Source organism: Myripristis murdjan, chromosome 9 (genome assembly GCF_902150065.1).
Source record: "Myripristis murdjan chromosome 9, fMyrMur1.1, whole genome shotgun sequence".
In the NCBI taxonomy this organism is placed as follows: domain Eukaryota; kingdom Metazoa; phylum Chordata; class Actinopteri; order Holocentriformes; family Holocentridae; genus Myripristis; species Myripristis murdjan.
Window position 1 is genome coordinate 37,326,264 of NC_043988.1, and position 19,220 is coordinate 37,345,483.

At 46.4% G+C, this 19,220-nt stretch overlaps 2 protein-coding genes across 5 annotated transcripts in view; both read right to left on the bottom strand.

Annotated features, from left to right (window-relative positions):
• The window catches only part of ogdha (oxoglutarate dehydrogenase a), a 50,365-nt gene extending 47,207 nt beyond the window's left edge, over positions 1 to 3,158 (bottom strand). For all 3 annotated transcript variants that reach the window (XM_030059474.1, XM_030059473.1, XM_030059475.1), the window contains exon 1: positions 2,999 to 3,158. The gene's annotated coding sequence lies outside the window, so the exon portion shown is untranslated. The remainder of the gene's footprint in view (positions 1 to 2,998) is intronic.
• Positions 3,159 to 4,668: 1,510 nt separating this feature from the next.
• LOC115364847 (disintegrin and metalloproteinase domain-containing protein 9-like) overlaps positions 4,669 to 19,220 on the bottom strand; it is a 60,035-nt gene continuing 45,483 nt past the window's right edge. The window contains exons 15-25 of one of the 2 annotated variants that reach the window (XM_030059485.1): positions 18,834 to 18,924; positions 17,594 to 17,699; positions 16,538 to 16,721; positions 15,534 to 15,614; positions 15,159 to 15,264; positions 14,750 to 14,897; positions 14,367 to 14,466; positions 13,218 to 13,238; positions 12,440 to 12,469; positions 10,896 to 10,954; positions 4,669 to 9,000 (exon numbers count right to left, since the gene is read on the bottom strand). In XM_030059485.1, the coding sequence (XP_029915345.1) occupies positions 8,937 to 9,000; positions 10,896 to 10,954; positions 12,440 to 12,469; positions 13,218 to 13,238; positions 14,367 to 14,466; positions 14,750 to 14,897; positions 15,159 to 15,264; positions 15,534 to 15,614; positions 16,538 to 16,721; positions 17,594 to 17,699; positions 18,834 to 18,924 (990 nt within the window). In that variant the 3' untranslated portion in view covers positions 4,669 to 8,936. The remainder of the gene's footprint in view (positions 9,001 to 10,895; positions 10,955 to 12,439; positions 12,470 to 13,217; positions 13,239 to 14,366; positions 14,467 to 14,749; positions 14,898 to 15,158; positions 15,265 to 15,533; positions 15,615 to 16,537; positions 16,722 to 17,593; positions 17,700 to 18,833; positions 18,925 to 19,220) is intronic. The other variant, XM_030059486.1, reaches the window with a different exon arrangement.

Consider the following 19,220-nt stretch of genomic DNA (forward strand, 5'->3'; position numbering starts at 1 on the left):
GACTGAAAGAGAGAGAGAGAGAGAGAGAGAGAGAGAGACACGGTCACACAGAGAGAGAGAGAGAGAGAGAGAGAGAGAGAGAGAGAGAGAGAGAGAGAGAGAGAGAGAGAGAGAGAGAGACACGGTCACACAGAGAGAGAGAGAGAGAGGAGGAGAGAGAGAGAGAGAGAGAGAGAGAGAGAGAGAGAGAGAGACACACACACACGGTCACACAGAGAGAGAGAGACACTGTCAGAGGAAAGGAAACAGTGACCATCGCCACATTTAATTGGCTGCTTCACTTCCTGGTCAGAGCACCTGCCGGGTGGAGGCTGCTGGGAGAGCAGCAGGGGTCTAAACCAAACGCACCTGTCCTTGTGCCCTGAGCTGCACAGGTGATCACTGCTGACTCATCGTAATGAGGATGACAGGCAAATCAGCAGTTGGCCTGCATTAAATTCATTTGTGATTTTGATTTCTGTTTCTTCTTATTGTCATTATTTTAGAGTAAGAGCAGAGAGAAAAAAATAAAATAAAAAAAAAGATAAAGCAGTTTCCGGTAGGTTTATAAATATCAAAATAGACAGAAATCGTAATATGCCTGGAAAATGTTGCAATATGATATTTTGTCAGTATCGTGTAGCCCTATATTTATCTGTCTTTAAATTAATACCATCTCATTAGTGCTAGCCAGATAGCTGTATTAGCTGGCTAAACGACTGAAACATTATGATGGGGCACATTATGATTTTGCACTTTGCAGCTGCAGACCAACTAGATGTAATCAGAGTGTGTGGCTGGCAGGTATGAACGGCCTGCGGTCAAAAGACGAGAAGGTACGCAGAAAGAATGACAGCCTGAGACAGGAGTCATGTTGACATGTCAACACTGACGGGCTGCATCACATCAGCTGTGCAGGTCACATGATCAGATTCTACAACACACTACTGCTGAAATGATGAGTGAAGATTAGCTCATCCACAGAAAATTAACTGATAATTTTGATAACTGATTAATCATTTTAGTCGTGATGTAAAACAAACAGCTAACATTTGTAATTCCAGAGCACCAAGGTCACAGAGATACACGACGAGAGCTGAAACGTTTAGTCAATTAATCAGTTTTAATTTTGATAACTGATTTAGTCGTTTTAGTCATTTATCAAATAAAAACACCAAACTTCTGCTGGTTATAAGCTTCACAAACGCGATAGATCTTTTGCTTTTCTCAATCTCATGTCACTACAAATAGCAATCAAACATCTTCTGCCCACCTGAGTCGAAGTTCTGCAGGTGTGGTGGAACAAAAACAGGCCTGATGTCAGAGGGAGGTCGTCCCAGACATCATGATTCTGGTGTCATATGAAAGTTAAACGACATAAGGAACGCATTATCTGGGGATTAAACATCACTGCAAAGTTCGGCTAAATGTTGTTGAGGGAAAAACTGGCCTGGCTGTTTCCAGCAGGGTCCTTTGACCTCTGACCTCCAGCTGTGTGAATGAAAATGGGTTCTCTCCCCTTTGCAGACACGCCCACCTTCTGCTAATCCCATGCAGTTTGGGCCCCAAAGCCTGCAGTCCACATGTGTTCTTGAGGCCTGTTGTAAAATGGTGTGTGTGTGCAGACTGGGGCCTAAACAGTCTCGGAGCTGCATCAGTTGCTTTGACTGGAAAGCTGAGACTCTTGTGGATTCAATGAGCCACATTTGATGTGACGTCACTGTATAAAATGACCTGTAGTGACCTCTAGGATAATCGCAGCCTGATGAAACTTTACAGGCACAAACTGGAGGAAAATAAAAATCTTAATAAATTGTGATACTGTATCACAATGCATATCGAATCAGCACCCAAGTTTCGTGACAGTATCAAATCAGGGGAAGATACTACAGCCTATCTTCCCATCCCCGACTGTTCCTTATAGAGGCATGTAAACAGCGTCAGGACTGTCTGCTGCAGTCTTTCCTATAGCAGACTATGGCAACTCGATATGTGTGTGTGCTCAGCTACCTACATAAATGTGTGTGTGAGAGTTGGGGGGGGGCCTAACTGCACAGACCAATGCAGCAAACTGCAGAAACTGTGGATGAAGCTTCAGCAGTACACCATGCTGTCCTGACCCATACGCGGAAGCAGAGCTGCTGTGTAACACTGCAGATGTACTCAGGTGGGATGAAAGCTTTAAGGGAGGGGTGGGGGGGGTCTCGCATGTAAGAATCATTAACCTGCATCCCGAGCGGCTGACCGGCATGAGAAACCTTTGCTCCGGCAGCACCTGCTCCTCAGGCTGCTCCGCGCTGCTGTGACCTTGCTGGATCCCCCAATCCCGGCAGCCTCCACTCTCCTGCCCTCAACCCGCTGCCAGGCCCCGCCCACCGCCGCCTTCCCTGGCACCCGATTGGCTCGCTTAAAGAAATCCCGCCCGGAAATACGACTCCAGTGCTCTTGCATTGGTCTAGCCACCTGTCAATCTCTTTGTCCTTTCTGGAGACATGGGTTCCCGAAAATTATCCCCGACTTATCAAAACAATGTATAAAAGCCAGCCGTGGAAAGCGGCCTTAGTGAGTGAATGTGAAGGCTGGCAGGCTGCGGTGTGCGCCGTTAGCCGGGGGAGCTAACCCTGCAGCCGGGTGTGATCTGCTGGCTGGCCCCGCTCGAATGCTGCTTCTACTTTTGACTTTCTATTAACTGCTCTTAGCGCGCCTGGCTAGCGTGCTAAAGCTAGCGGCTAACGGGGGTTAAAATGGGTGTCACAAAGCTAACATATCTCTACTTAACATATATTTATCATGCCGGTGAACAATAAAAAACAAACCTGCTTGTCAAACGACGCACTAATGTTTCCACAGAGATAAACTGGTTTAAACTTGTCAAACTGGCTAAGAGCTAGCAAGGTGGTTAGGAGAGCCAGCACGCGGCTAGCTAACGTTAGCCCCGGGTTCCTGATCCCGGGTTTCGGGTGTGTTTCTGGGGGGAAGCGGCTCCGTGTCGGTGTCCGGGCTCCGCTCAAACACTCACCTGCTCGACTCGCAGACGGTGGGGAACCTGCACGGCGGCTGGCGGTGAGCGGGCGGTGTGAGCGGCTCTCCTCCCGGATGCCCTTCGCTGCTCCCGGTGAAGTGATGACAGCTCGGACGGGCGCGCGGAGCTGAGCGTGGAATCGGGCCTGCATGTAAATGAGGTGACGTCACGCAGACGTCAGAGCGCAAATATGGAGTGGAGTTCCGATCCGGAAATAGAGGAAAGAACCCCACCTTCATCATCACATGTGCTTCCCCGGTCGTCACCCATTTTGTCCGCCGGCCGGATCCCTGAGAGCGGCGACGGCGCATCAGGGCCGCTGGAGGGCCACGAGACAAAAACTCTCCAATTTATTAAAAAGAAATTGAAATTCTGAGATCAAAAATCCACAAATTTACATGAAAAAAACTCAAACTAGTTTCTCTCCCTCTCTGTGTCAGGGGCTCCACCTGTGCTGCCCCCTGCTGGCCGTGTCTCAGGCCTGCAGCTGATCCCCTCAGCAGATCCTACAGGAACAAGGAGATCCTGCTGATCTGAGCCCAGAATCAGCAGATTGTTTTCTTCTGAATCGGCCCAAGTCACAGCAACGTCTCTTCAGAGTCCAGATGCTGAGGAGGAGGTTGGGGTTCTGGACTCAGACCAGCAGGATTTCCTTCAGACTGGATCCCACAGGAGGAGGACAAACTGGTTTCACTGTTTTTCTCTTTGAAATGAGAATTCTTGAGTTTTTCACAAAAAAAAAAAAAAAAAAATGACTGCATAAGCTCAGACTTTTTTTTTTTTTTATTTTTGTCATAAATGTGATTTTTTTTCTCATAAGTTTACCACTGTAACATGCGAGAATATCTGAGATTTTAATCTTGGAAATTCTGAGGGTTTTTTTCCTCCGAATATTAAATATATTAAAATATATATTAAATATTAAATTTCCATGTTACAGCTACCTATTTATTATTATTTATTATTAGTTATCTATTTTTTTTCAGTGCATCATCAATAAGTGAATTCAGTTTCTATGGTTGCACCCTAACACCAAAAAAAAAAAAAAAAAAAAATCAGCATCAAGAGATGTCATATTTTCCTTTTGGAGGACAAGAATATCTATCTGTCTGTCTGTCTGTCTGTCTGTCTGTCTGTCTGTCTGTCCATAGACAATTTTCCAAGAATTTCTTTTCAGAATTTCAGATATTCTTTTTGCAAATTGTGACTTTATAATCTCAAAATTTTTAAAAGGAGTGTTATTTTCCTCACAAATTTGTGAATTTAATCTTAGAAATTCTACGTTTTTTTTTTTTTTTTTTCGTGATTTGTACACAGGTAATTTTTATTTTTTTCTCCCCTCAGTGGCCCCAACAGGCCACCGTACTCTACAGCGTGTTTGGCCTCTATCTTTTCACGTTACTGACGGCAGCAGCGTCCCGGTGCTCCTCTGAGCCAAAACCCTGAGACTCCACAGATTGACGGACTAAACCTCAGCAGTTCAGAAGTGACGTTCTCCTCCACAACCGGCGTCATATACAAACCTTTCGTTCACTGATATTTGGAGTTCCTTCAGGCAGCCGCACTAAATCTGCAAAATCTTGGGTTATTTGGCTCCGCCCACTGAGGTTTAAGTGGACCAGTGGGATTATCTGGGCCTGAGATTGACGAGGCGTGCAGCCGTGTCAGTAGAAGCGGAACAATGAGCTTTAATTCATCGATCAAACAAGCAACCAGCTGAAAAAGAACAAGATCCTTTACATGAACCGGATCCACAAAGTGACCCTGCAGAGAAACAGTGCAATCAGATCACCAGAGACAATCAGTACAACACCATCATCACCATCATCATCATCACCATCATCATCAACAGTCCTACACCAATACAGTACTGTGTGTGTGTGTGTGTGTGTCGTACAGCTTCAGTTACACACATCCTGACCCGCTGTACACACTACTCTGATAGAATATTGTAAAATTAACTTTTTTTGTCTTTTTTTTTTTTTTTTTTTTTTTAAGCAACATATGAAGTGGATGTCTGTCTTTATGGCACCGTCACACAGGGGAAATCTTTTTTTTTTTTTTTTTTTTTTTTTGCAGCGGTGGTTTGTTTTAAGCTGAACGTCTGCAGATGAAGCCACTTTCCTCTTCACCTCGCTCACAACTCAATATCAATATTTTTATTTTTATTTTTTCATAGTGATTTAAGGAAGGTTCCTTCCGTCTGCTCGGTCTCCAGCACATGGTGTGTGTTTTCTCCATGTCCACGGTTTTGTTTAGTGAGAAGTTTCTGTCTCTTACATTTGGTGATCTGTTTGTTGGATCTGTTCAAGAAAATACAGATCAAAAAATAATAATAATAATAATAATAATTTTTTTTCACTTTTCTGTGAAACACTTTGTGACCTCTTTTTGGAAAAGTGCCTTATAAATAAAGTTTTTTTAAATCTTCTGTTCAGTTCCATATTTGGCATGCCAGACGGCGTTTCATTCCTGATGGAGAGAAGAAGTTTTGGCAAAGCGACTCAGCAGCGCCCCCCTGTGGACAAAAGTGACGGACATTGGACGTTTTCTCCAGTCCGTCTCGACTCCATTAACTTAACTTGTTGTCGTATTAATGACTGGATTAGTGAGCTACTTTCATTTTTTTTCTCTTACCACAACAATTTATCTGACGGTAGAAAACATATCAGAAGTTCAGAAAAAAAGAGTCGTGACCTGATCAGATGTCACGTCGTGGGTCACCTGATAGGCTGCTAATCTAATCTAACTTCCCTCCATGTTATATGTTTTTTAGAAGTTAACTTGCTGGAAAAAGTAAAGTATAACGATGAGAACGTGTCTGTGTGCTCCGACCTGCAGGGGGCGACGTGGTGTTGGAGATTACGCAGGGAGAGCAGCAGTGACAAGCTGAAGTGTGGAATCTGCTTCTGGGCGTCGTTCTCGTCCCCTGACCCCTAACCCTTTGACCCTTGACCTCGTCGCCCTGAGCAGCTGAGCCGGCGGCTGTTTGGTGTCGTGTTGCTGTTTCAGAGAGACGCCGGTGTTCAGTGGTGAGTTTGGATTTAGAAGGAGTGAAGCGTGCTGATTGGTTGGCGGATCGGTTGCCACGGGCGACGGGTGTCTGCTGCATAGACACTGAATACAAATCTCTGCCCAAACCTGGACGTCTGCTCATGCACATGTTCTGTGTCATCATCATCATCATCATCATCATCATCATCATCATGGCCGTCGTCCCGGTCACAGCCTGGGACTGAATCTGGATTTTAAAACTTGCAGAAAAAAAATTTCCAGCTACATTTATGGAGTAAATTTAGAGTTTTTTTCCCTCAAAATATTGCCCCACCCCCCACCCCGTCATACATTCCTGTCCCACTCAAGTGTCAGAACCTTTTGCCCCTTTAAAGAAAACGGGTGGTTTTTGGCGTCGCAGCTCAGAGACCGGCAGCTCCTCCGCTGGTGGCGCACACAGGAAGTGACGCGTACGGCGTGATGTCACTGCAGCTGTTTTAGCCCTTTAGAGGAAAGTAATCCACACAGGTACAGTGAAGTTATTATCACCTGTATACACACACAGACACGCTGCCTTCACACGCTGCTGGAGACCTCAGGAAACACAGGGATTTGCACATGAACGCCACACAGGGCGGGGCGGGGGTGAAGCCGCACCGACGGGCCTGGACCCTCTGAGAGGAGCCGCCTCAGCCGTGCAGTCGCTGAGCTCGCCGCTCTCTCCTGGTGGAGGGCTTTGGGGCTGGCGGCCATGTTGGCTCCACAGTCTCGCTGCCTGGTGGTTGTCATGGTAACTGGTCACGCGGGTCACGGTGCAGGTTAGTGTTTTTTGTCACTGATGTGTGCGTGTGGCGTGTCTGTCCCGTGTGGCGGTTCAGTGCAGGTTGGATCATGGCTTGTTTCTGCGCGGCGGCGGCCAGAGGAACGTCAGCAAACACTTCCTGGGAGCCGACGGCGATCCAAACAGGGAAGAAAGAATAAACAACGGGCAGACGATTGATTATAATATTGATAATTGGATGATTTTAGTCCTTTATCCAGTGAAACCACCAGCTGCTGTCACGAGACGCTCCTCCGGTCAGATCTGTATCAAACTCAGACTGGGACTGGGTTCATTTGGCTGCTGGTCAGAGGGGGAGGACGTGAAGACATGAAGATCAGACCTCAGCTTCTTCACGCCTCGGACCTTCAGCGATTACTGGGTGAATAGAAAAAGCTGAGCGGCAGATAAACCTGCAGGCCCCTGCTGCTGCACACAAACATCCCATCATTCAGCTGGAATCATGAAAATCATGAAAATCAACTAAATCATCAAATCAAACTGATTTCAAAGAGTTCACACCACAGAGCAACACTGCATCAACAAATCAAAACAAACAAACAAACAAAAACATATATATAGAATCCCTATATAAAACCCTTTACAATAAAAAAGGTGAGGAGGCTGTAGGTTGCCATGGCGACAGCAGTGTGTGTGTGTGTGTGTGTGTGTGTGTGTGTGTGGGGGGGAGGGAAAGCGTTGCCTGTCAGCCAGTCAGGTCGTCCTGCTCTGTGACGGTCTGAGCCTCCGCTGATTTCAACGGGACGTTTTGAACGGGAGCGTTTTAGTTTGGCTCACGCCGGGCTCCGTGATGCCTTCAGGTCTCAGGGGATTTTCCGGCTCTCTTCCTGGGTGTTAGCCTAGCCCGCTGTTATGGTAGCCAATAGAAACTGAATGGGCAGGACCGGCGTGGGGCCTTTCGGTTCATGGCGCATTATCTCTGGGTGGCTCCTGTTGCCATGGCGACAGCTGGACACGGGGAGAACTGATGCACGGCTCTGGATTTTGACTCAAATTAAAAAACTAAAACATTAAACAAACAGACAAAAAACCCCAACAAACTGTGGAGTCTCACCTGGCAGGTGGTTGGTGGCTTTGCCAGAAAATTAAATAACTTTATGAACAATAACAGAGATAATGAGGCATCTGATTAGCTGATATTAACCTGAGCCTCGGGGTAGCGGCAACGGGAACCACCCGGAAATACCTGTGAGCCAAAGGCCGGTTCCACCCAGTGACCGACTACGGCCTCGCCGCGCTAACACCCAACGCCATGACACACTTCCTGCTCCAGGTTCTACAGTTTCACACCATTAGTAGGTGGCGTGGGCGCGTGGCGTGGGCGCGTGGCGTTGGCGCGTGGCGCGGGCGCGTGGCGTGGGCTCTGTCCCAGCGGCCGCGGCTCCCACTTCCTGTGGTTGCAGACGGAGCCGACACGCGGCGGCCGGTCTGCTGAGTCTGAGGAGGAAGAGCCTGAAACGCCGTCCAGGGTTTCCTCGGCAAAGCCTGCGTCTGGCGTGGCAGCAGAGAGCGAAGCGTGGAGAGCCAGAGAAGAAGAGATGTGTGAACGTCAGCTGTGAGCGCTGAGAGTTTCAAAGTAAAAGCCTGCGACCCGAGACAGAGAGGACGGTGTGAGGTGCCTTGACTTGGACTGCGTTGCATACGGCGTTGTTACAATTCTGGACAGTGAAAAAAAATCAAACGCACCCGAAGCTGTTAGTTTGTGTGGAGCCTGCGGGGTGCGTTACATTCCTGTGACAGTGCGGAGCAGAGGGGAGGTGCAGATCAGACGGCAGCAGTGGTTCTTTAATATGAAGAGAGAGAGAGAGAGTCACTTCAGTCCTAATAAAAGTTTCCTGGAAGCTCCCAGAGCGGCGGCGGCGGCGGCGATGGTGGCGGCTCGGCTCAGGAGCAGGCCCTGATTGGCTGGGAGGAGCCAGTGTTCAGCTGAGGCCGGCCGCCATTCTGGCTTCAGGTTGGCTTGTCCGTGGCCGTCGCTAGGCAACCAGCTCTTGGTGGGCGGGGACCAAAGATGAGGAGGAGGAAAGGGGGGTGGGTGGGGTGGGGGGGCAGGTGTTTTGAGCGGCACACCTGAGTGTCAGATCCTCGCTGCCTGATTGGTTAGACGGGCGGGGGAGGGGCGGGTCTTTGAGGCACGAGAGGCTGTGATGCAGCAGACGGTTTCCTGAGAGAGAGAGAGACAGACAGAGAGGGAGAGAGAGAGAGAGACAGAGAGAGACAGAATGTTACCAAAGATGGTGAATAAAAACAAAGACAGTGCTCTCGGTGCTGACTTCCTGACTCCACTACCTCACAGCCATCACAGATCAAACAGAGCGCTACGGCAAGCCGGAGGGTTCAGCTCTGCAGTTTGCTGCTTGGTGTCGATGGTAAAATTTGAGAATGTTCTGGTGCTGATGCAGAGGTTTTCTGTCTTAAAAGAGCAGAAGTATATTCCAGAGCAGTTGATGTGGCCTGCAGGTGAAGTGGCTCCACATACAAACAGGTGTAGGAGTGCAAATCGCCATGGCAACTCCTTTAATCCCACAATAACAAATCAAAGTGATGCATTATCGTTATCAGCTACCAGTCAGCAGCTTTGGCTCACAGTGACGACGACAGCAGCTTTCTACTCTGACTGCAGTACCAGCACGCTCCACTGTGAGCGCTGTGGGCTCCTGGGTAATAAATACACTACAGAGCGTCTGAACAATCAGTAAACACTACAGTACCCATGAGCCTCAGCAGCTGTTACTATGGTGACAGAGCAACAGATTCCACATTACATGATACCAAACCCGTCTACGTCGAGCCTTGCCACTCTCCATTAACCCCCGTTGTATCAAACTTGGTTGCAGTTCCACCGTAATTCCACTGGGGGTGATGGCGGGCGAGTGCAGAATGAATGGGGCTCTATGGAGCTAAACGGCTAAATTTGTCTCTTACTCCTGTTTATGGTTGAAAAATGGCAAATACTGTTGTAGTTTCTGAAAGTTCAATATGGATTATAGATAGATAGATAGATAGATAGACAGATAGATAGATAGATAGATAGATATACTTTATTGATCCCAACCAGGGAAATTCTAGGTTAAATTGTTATTTAACCTATTTTAACCTAAATTATAGGTTAAAAGTGAAATTAGCGAGAACTTCTATCCTTTCAGTTTCCTACATTTTGGGCTGTTGTTGGCCATAACACGCTAGCATTTGCTAATGAATGCTGATTGGTCAGTGAGGGACTGCGGCTGTTTACGACGAGGGATCCCACCTGATGGCACCTGAAGACCAAGAGAAACGGGAAACCCCACTCTTAAGGAGGACTTTTCTATCAAAGTTGATATTTGTGTATACAGAGAATGTCTAATATGGCACAGACCTGCTCTGGCCAAAGTATCTCGAGTGTTCACTTCCGCCGCGCCACATTTGAATGTTATTGTCAAAATGCCGGTGCTGTTTCAAACTGCAGAGATGCAGCCAATCGCCTCTCGCCGAGCTGCCAGAGACGTGCACGTGCACGTGCACACTGTCAGAGGTGCCGGAGAGCTGTGTTGCTGTGGTGTCATCATGTGTGTTGTTTGTAATAAAGTGACGTGATGATGCTTACATGCAGTTTTATCCCTCACAGTGTGATAACCTGCATTCTCCTGTCAGTGATATTTCCATAGTTATTATTATTATTAGGTATATGTGGGCGTGGCCTGTACAGGGAGGCGTGGCTTGTACACGCAGCTCAGTCAGTGTGACGTAACATCCGCTGTGCAAAGGATTGTGGGTCAGAATGGTCAGAGCAGCATGCTGACATGCAGACTGTGAAATCTGACTGGATGTAGTAGAACATCCTGGTACTCTTGGCATACTGCATCTGACATACTCATTCTTTTTCTTGCATACTAAGTAGTATGGTAGTATGGGGGCAGGAACGCAGGTTTTTTTTTAGTGAAGCTGAATTATTTCCACACAGTTGTTATTTATCAGTGCGTTTCACGTCACCTGACACACACTAAGTAGCCCCACCCACACACACTGAGTAGCCCCGCCCACTTTTACTCCTCTATTAAACTGCTGTGTTTCTCTTACATGGGAGGAGGAGGAGGCCTCAGAGCGTAGGAGGGAGCTGTCCTGCTGGTCTGCACCACCTGACACACACACACACACACACACACACACACACACACACACAGAGAACAATCAGAAAGGGTGACAACAACGCTCCATATCTGCAGTTTCACTCAAAAAAAAAATCAGATCATCATTTCATACATTGTGGTGATTTTCGAAATGAATTACAGCGAACAGCATCAACCATAGAAACTTAACAGAAATATCCAGCAGTATCCAGAGTATCAGGGCCACTGTGGGGGAATAGGATAATCTCTGAGATTAAAGTGGTAAATTTACAAGAGAGAACTCACGAATTTATGAGAGAAAAACTTGAAAATTATGAGATTATGAAGTCGCACATTTATGAAATCTTAAAAATTCAGAAATTCAGCTTCATAATTTTTTTCTCCCTGCAGTGGCCCTAATATGCCGTCATACAGGACATGTGAAGAGGAACGTGTATTTTTCTGAAGCTGTGATCGATTATTCTTTATTGTTGTTTGTCACAACATGAGCAGGCTGATTTGTTAAAGGGATGGTAAACTATCATGTGCAGTTTTGCACTGAAATGTTTTCCCTGTAGAATCATCCTGAAACTGACCAGCGGCTTGACTGGACGTGAAAAAGCTCCTTCCACACGTTCAAGTGGAGTGAACCAATCAGAACTCAGCAACAAACAACAACAACAACAACAACAACAACAACAACACTGACCACTCCCAGGTAGCAAGCTGGCGATAATATTAACATTCAAACACAGACACACAAACAAAACACTCTGAAGAATCGTGACACTTCTGATGGGATTATGGTTGGATTATTTCGTGTTTCTGTAATATTTGGGCAGCATCTTTAATAAACCAAACTCTTCTCAACAGCGCCACCTGGTGCTGGTTGGGCTAACGGCTGACAAGACGTCCCGGTTTCCTCCTGAGCTGCTCTGCTCGCTCCGCGCTGCTTTTCATTCCTTCCTGCTGGGACGCTGTAAAACCCTTTTTCCTAACAGCTGCTGACTTTCAGGGACTGTCCCGTCTTCATGGAGGATGAAGATGGAAGTCAACAGTAACATAAACCTCCATCTGTAACTGGGTTTACCATCCCTTTAATGATTCTCCTCATTTCATAATCACTTTCACTGTTTTACTGTTTAAAGCAGCAAATACAGACAGACAGACAGGCAGACAGAGGGAGAGACAGGCAGACAGAGAGAGAGAGACAGGCAGGCAGACAGACAGACAGAAAAATGGACAGAAAGACAGACAGGTAGCTATGTTTGCCCCAAAGTCAGAATATTTGCCCTAAATGCAGGAAAGCCACAGCAGGTAGAGAGTTCTACTGCAACACTACTATAGTACTGCAGTGGCACTGCAGCAGTATTGCAGTAGTACTATAGTAGTACAACATTAGTATTGCAGTAGTATTGCAGTAGTACTACAATAGTACTACAGTAGTATTGCAGTAGTATTGCAGCAGTGTTGCAGTAGTTGCAGTAGCAGCAGAGAGTACTGAGAGTGGTTTACCTGCTCCGGTGGCAGTAACTGAGCTTGATGCTTCACATGGAGACAGACAGACAGACAGACAGACAGGCAGACAGACAGACAGACAGAGAGGTTCGTTAAGCCTCGTTAACTCCTGCAGCTGACACCACTGCTCATCACCTGACTGACTAACCAGTCCACTAGTAGGTTCATTAATTAATCTATTAACTGGCTGCTCTATTGATGAGTCTGTTAATCACCTGAGTGATTGATTAAGATGGATAGTTAGCAGTCTATTGATTTTTAGGTTAATCTGTTGATTGACTGACTAGTTCCTGAAGTCCACTGACTGACTGATTCATCAGTAATTAACTGACTAGTCAGCTAACTAGTGAACTTATCTGTGAATTAAACTGCTGAGTTTATTAATTTACCAACTAGTTAATAATGTCACTCATTAGAGCATTAATTAAACAGCCAGTTAATTATCAAGTCTATTGGCTGACAAGTCCATTAACTGTTTGAGTAACATTTTAATTAACATTCCTCTCTGTTAATCACCAGTCACTCTCTTAATGAACCAATCAACCCACAAGTCTCTTAATCAGCCGGTGAGCTGACCAGCTGATTAATGAACTGGTTGATCTGGGGGGCGTTTGGAGAAGAGGAGCAGGTAAACGCAGGTGTCTGAGGCAGCAGCCTGGCTCTGTCACACCTGGGTGGAGCAGGAGCTTCATTAACGCTGGTAGTCACACCTGTGTTTACCTGCTGGCTGCTGGGGGGCGGAGCTACAGGAACTCCACACTAAACACTGACTCACCTGCTCCTCCTGGTCTGCGGGCTGCAGGTAAGACACGTTCTGCTGTTACTACAGGTGTTCACTGACCTGACGTCACTATGGCAACTTACTGAAAGCTTTGAACCGACCAATCCCCTGTCTCATTTCAGCCGATATTTGCCGTTGTGAAACTTTACAACAGATTTTAAATCCATAAGCACAGTCTGAGCTGAAGACGTGAAGCTGCAGGATGAGATGATAACCACAGAACATTTATCCAGACTGCCCGTCTCTGAGCCAGAGGCCAAACAACCACCGTAACCACGGAAACGCCCCTTTAAATGGGTTGGAAATGTCATAAAACCCGATTCTGTCATAAAATTATAGATTATGTAATAGCTAAAAAAAGTTTACACCCTTTTATAATATAACAAATACCAGGTAATGTTACAGCGTATTATTTTATTATGAAAAACTCATGACAATATTAGGTCTTACTGCATTTCAGCTGTACTTCCACAGACTTTATATTGCATTTTGGCAGATTATTACATTTCCTTCCATGTTCAGCTGCTTTACCCACAGAGACAGCAGGACCTCTGGGTTTACTGACCCAGGGACCCCCACCCGGCCTGAGAGCCAGCCTGGGGGCCCCGGCTGGGGGGCCAAATTTAACTTCACCTCTCTGATGATAACTTCACTTTTACTTTTTACTTTTTTTTCACCAAAACTTTTCTCACTGGCATGATGAAATAATTACTTTCAGGTGGCGGCTGGTGAGCGTAACGACACCTTCCAACACCAGCAGAGGAGGAGGAGCGGATGGGACTGGGTGTCACCCTGACGTTTAGTAAGTTAACATATTTGAGAGAATTTGATTCACAATTAAGATGCAATAAATGAAAATGTCTGTAAATAAATAAAGACATTTAAAAAAAAAAAATTGCTTCCAGCATTCAAACTAAATTATTGACTGCAGCTGCAAGACCCTCACACACCACCAGGGGGCTGCCAAAACCCCTGCCCTGCAGGACAGTGTGAACTGACCCACACACACTAGCTGTATCTATATATTTAGATATAGATATAGATGTAGATATATAGATACAGATATATATAGATATAGATATATAGATATAAATATGCACTCTCTATAACAGCTTGAGTTTGGTGCTGAGGAGGGAAACTCACCCCGTCTCTGACGATGCTGCTGTTGCCCCGGGTGACAGGGGGAGGCGGAGCTCTGGGAGGCGGGCCCCTGCTGGGATTGGCTGGAGCTCTGCTGTCGGCCCTGGACAGACAGGAAGTCAGACAGGAAGTCAGACAGACAGGAGCTGAATCAGACGCTGCGCTGATGATGAACATCAGAAACAACAAAGCAACCCTGCAGAAATGTGGCTGATGTCACTGGGGGCGTGACAGTGGGTGTGGCATAACAAATCAATCCGCGACCACGCCCACTTCTAGTTGGCCCTCCCCTTCTGTCCTATCCTGACAACCTGGCGTGGCGCTGTCTGTCTGTCTCTCTGTCTGTTTTCATCTGAGAAAGGAAGGTGTGCAGGGTTCAGACTCACTCGTATCCCTGCGAGCGCTTCCTGCGGCTCCACCCCAGCCGCCGCAGCAGCTCGTTCCTGCGCAGGAAAACAAACGCACCCAGACCCAGGAGAGGAAGAACGAGGAAGAAGAACACTAACAGACCGTCTCTGAGAGAGGTGTCTTTATCTGAGAGAGAGAGGGAGAGAGAGAGAGAGAGAGACAGAGAGAGAGAGACAGAGAGAGACAGAGATTAAAAGTAAATGATGTTTAATTCATATGACAGTAATTAGATGACAATAATGTTCTGATCAGGTGATTCTCAGGTGTGACTGATATTCCACTGAGGTGACTTGGTCTGATTAATATGAATATTGATTGGATCAGGATGTTGTGGTCATCAGACTGCAGTCCTCATCACAGTGACCTGAAGGTCAAAGGTCGCCTCACCGTTCCAGGTGGGGCCGCTGTCCACGCTGCCGCCGTAACCTGTGACCTCACAGTGGGGCGGAGCCCAGCCGCTCTCACAGTGACAGTTCTTGTTACTGTTACACACCTGAGATACACACGCACACACACACACACACACACACACACACACACACACACACACACACACACACACACAGATAAACAGGTTAAAAGGTTTACTGATAGGCAGAAACACAGACAGGTACAAACAGACTTGTAGACACACAGGTCAGTCAGAACACAGACAGTCAGTCAGACAGACAGGCAGGCAGACATGCAGACAGGCAGACAGATAGGCAGGCAGACAGACAGGAAGACAGACATGCAGACAGGCAGACAGGCAGGCAGTCTCACCCCGTGTCCGTGACATTTCTTCTCCACGTCGCAGTCGTAGCCCAGAATGTCGGCGCTGCGACACTCAAAGTTGATACACACCTGAACATCACAGATGAAGAAACATCAGCACCACAGTCACAACAACCCTGACCCTAGCAACCATCTGGGTCACCCTAGCAACCACCCTCAACACCTTAGCAACCACCTTCAACTCCTTAGAAACTGCCTGGAACACCTTCTCAACCACTTAATAACACCTTACCAACCACCTGGAGCACCTTAGCGACCACTTTCAACACCTTAACAACCACCTGTAACATCTTAGCAACCACCTGGAACACCTTAGCAACCACCTTAAACACCCTAGCAACCACCTGTAATACCTTAGCAACTACCTGGAACACCCTAGCAACCACCTTCAACACCCTAGCAACCACCTGGAACACTTTAGCAACCACCTTCAACACCCTAGCAACCACCTGGAACACCTTAGCAACTACCTTCAACACCCTAGCAACCACCTTCAACACCCAAGCAACCACCTGGAACACCTTAGCAACCACCTTAAACACCCTAGCAACCACCTGTAATACCTTAGCAACTACCTTCAACACCCTGGCAACCACCTTCAACACCCTAGCAACCACCTGGAACACCTTAGCAACCACCTTCAACACCCTAGCAACCACCTGTAATACCTTAGCAACTACCTTCAACACCCTAGCAACCACCTTCAACACCCTAGCAACCACCTGGAACACCTTAGCAACCACCTTCAACACCCTAGCAACCACCTGGAACACCTTACCTGGAACACCTTAGCAACCACCTTCAACACCTTAGCAACCACCTGGAACACCTTAGCAACTATTTAAAAACACCTTAGAAACCACCTAGCAACATTCTTAGTGACACCTAAAAACTGCATAGCCCCTCCTCCTTTCATACCTCCATCCCTCAACATCTCCCAAACCACCTCCTAAAACTCCTGCTCTCCTCGTTTCCTCTCCTCTCCTCCTCACCTTGTTTTCTCCACACTTGGTTCCCTCGTTCACCATGCCCGGGTCTGGGACGTCCGAGCCGAGCATGAAGTCCACACCGTAACATTTGGTGCCGGCGATCGGCGTGCTGATGATGGACGGCTCGATGCCGAACACCGTGACGGTCTGGACGTTGGAGCACTGCAGCTTCCCACACAGAGCGTTCCTGCAGAGACACCACACACACACACAGCACTGCTTATCTCCTGATTCAGTACTAACACAATACTTCAATATGTCCTGGGATTTGATAGTATGACTTCTTGCAGTTTTTGTTTTCTGAATCCTCCTCTAGTTTGTGTGTGTAAAGTCTGATGAGGCTGTGATTCTCCTAGAGGTCACTAGAGGTCATTTTCTACAGCGACGTCCAGCTTGACAAAAGTCTCTGCCTGCAGTGAAATGGCTGCTATGGGGGCCAACATCATCACACAGGAATCAAATGTGGCTCATTGAATCCACAAGAGTCTCAGCTTTCCAGTCAAAGCCAACTGATGCAGCTCCAAGACTGTTTAGGCCCCAGTCTGCACACACACACCATTTTACAACAGGCCACAAGAACACATGTGGACTGCAGGCTTTGGGGCCCAAACTGCATGGGATTAGCAGAAGGTGGGCGTGTCTGCAAAGGGGAGAGAACCCATTTTCATTCACACAGCTGGAGGTCAGAGGTCAAGGGACCCGCTGGAAACAGACATAACAGGTTTTTCCCTCAACAAAATTTAGTCGTACTAATTATTCTTTGGCACTAATAGTTAGCGATATTTAATGGTTTAATCTGATTAAACCGTCATGCGGCACACGACGTCAAGAGTTTATCATTTCTACTCCATACATTGTGATTAAAATGAATGTGTGTGTTCAGGGATGATGCATGAATACCTCATTATGAATTTGAATAATGTACTGATGCACCGGATGATGAAAATACATAATCTGTATTATGAAAGAGAATACTATGACACTGTTCACCCCCTGATTACAACACTGTGTGTGTGTGTCTGTGTGTGTGTGTGTGTGTGTGTGTGTGTGTGTGTGTACCTGCTCTCACACTTCTTGTAGCCGTAGTTCTGGTAGCCACAGTTGCCGAAGCGATCGCCTTTACTGTTGACATCTTTGAAGCAGATGTCAGGCGCCGCCTTCGCCTCTGAGGAGGAGGAGGAGGAGAGAGGAGCTGTCAGCACCACGTCTGACAGCAGGGGGCGCTACACTGCGGCTAACACTATCTCTGCTGTGTGTGTGTTATACTGGGAGTTACACATCATACTGGCGATGGCGGCACACACAGACGCAGCAGCTTCATCCCCAAACTCAGGAATTGAAAACACATTTTTGCTACTCAGAGAAAATAAAAGTAAATTTGACCCCTGAAATCTGAAATCTGACCCCTGAAATCTGAAATCTGACGTGAAATCTGAAACCTGAAATCTGAAATCTGACACCTGAAATCTGAAATCTGACACCTGAAATCTAACCCCTGAAATCTGAAATCAGACACATGAAATCTGAAATATAACCCCTGAAATCTGAAATCAGACACATGAAATCTGAAATATAACCCCTGAAATCTGACACCTGAAATCTGAAACCTGAAATCTGAAATCTGACCCCTGAAATCTGACCCCTGAAATCTGAAATCTGACCCCTGAAATCTGAAATCTGACACCTAAAATCTGACCACTGAAATCTGAAATCTGACACCTGAAATCTGAAATCAGACACATGAAATCTGAAATCTAACCCCTGAAATCTGAAATCTGACACCTGAAATTTGAAATCTGACACCTAAAATCTGAAATCTAACCCCTGAAATCTGAAATCTGACACATGAAATCTGAAATCTAACCCCTGAAATCTGAAACCTGAAATCTGACCCCTGAAATCTGAAATCTGACACCTGAAATCTGAAATCTAACCCCTGAAATCTGACACCTGAAATCTGAAAACACCAACCAGTGCCTGATGTCATCTTCACCGAGATGCTACGACTGTTTTCAGAATCAGAAAAACTTTATTGATCTCCGAGGGGAAGCTGGGTCAGCTGCAGCTGCTCAGATTCTCAAGAGAAGAATTCAGATGAGAAACAGAGAAATATGTGCCTTTGATATTTGATTTTTACAAGTTTCTAAGGCACATATTTTTCTATTTCGTATTTTTTTTAATCTCTCATGAACTAATTTTTCTCTTGATATTTTTTCCTTGCGTTATCATATTTTTCACACTCTAAACAACCCAAAAATTATGAGTTAATTAAAAGGCTGCAGTCTGTGCAGCTGCGTACTGGTGCCGAAGATGGCCTGGCACTGGCTGTCGTAGTGCTGACACTTCCCGTTATAACAGTAGGCCTGCTGCTTCCGACAGGGCTGTCCGTTCTGAAACACACACACACACACACACACACACACACACACACAGTGTGAGTGGTTACAGAAAGAAAAGCAGTAAATGAAGGGAAAGAGAGCAGAACAGAATAAACAGAAGTGAATCCTCACAAAACTACAGAGATTAAGGAGCTTTTTTCAACACAGTGATTATTTTTTGTTTATAGCTGATTATTTAATTTTGGATAACAGCATTAGGCTATTGTTCTCTTTCATTCTTTTATTCATTTAGCTGAGGTTTGCTCTATCGTGTTTCAGAAGGTCATGGTGTGTCTTGTTGTTTTATC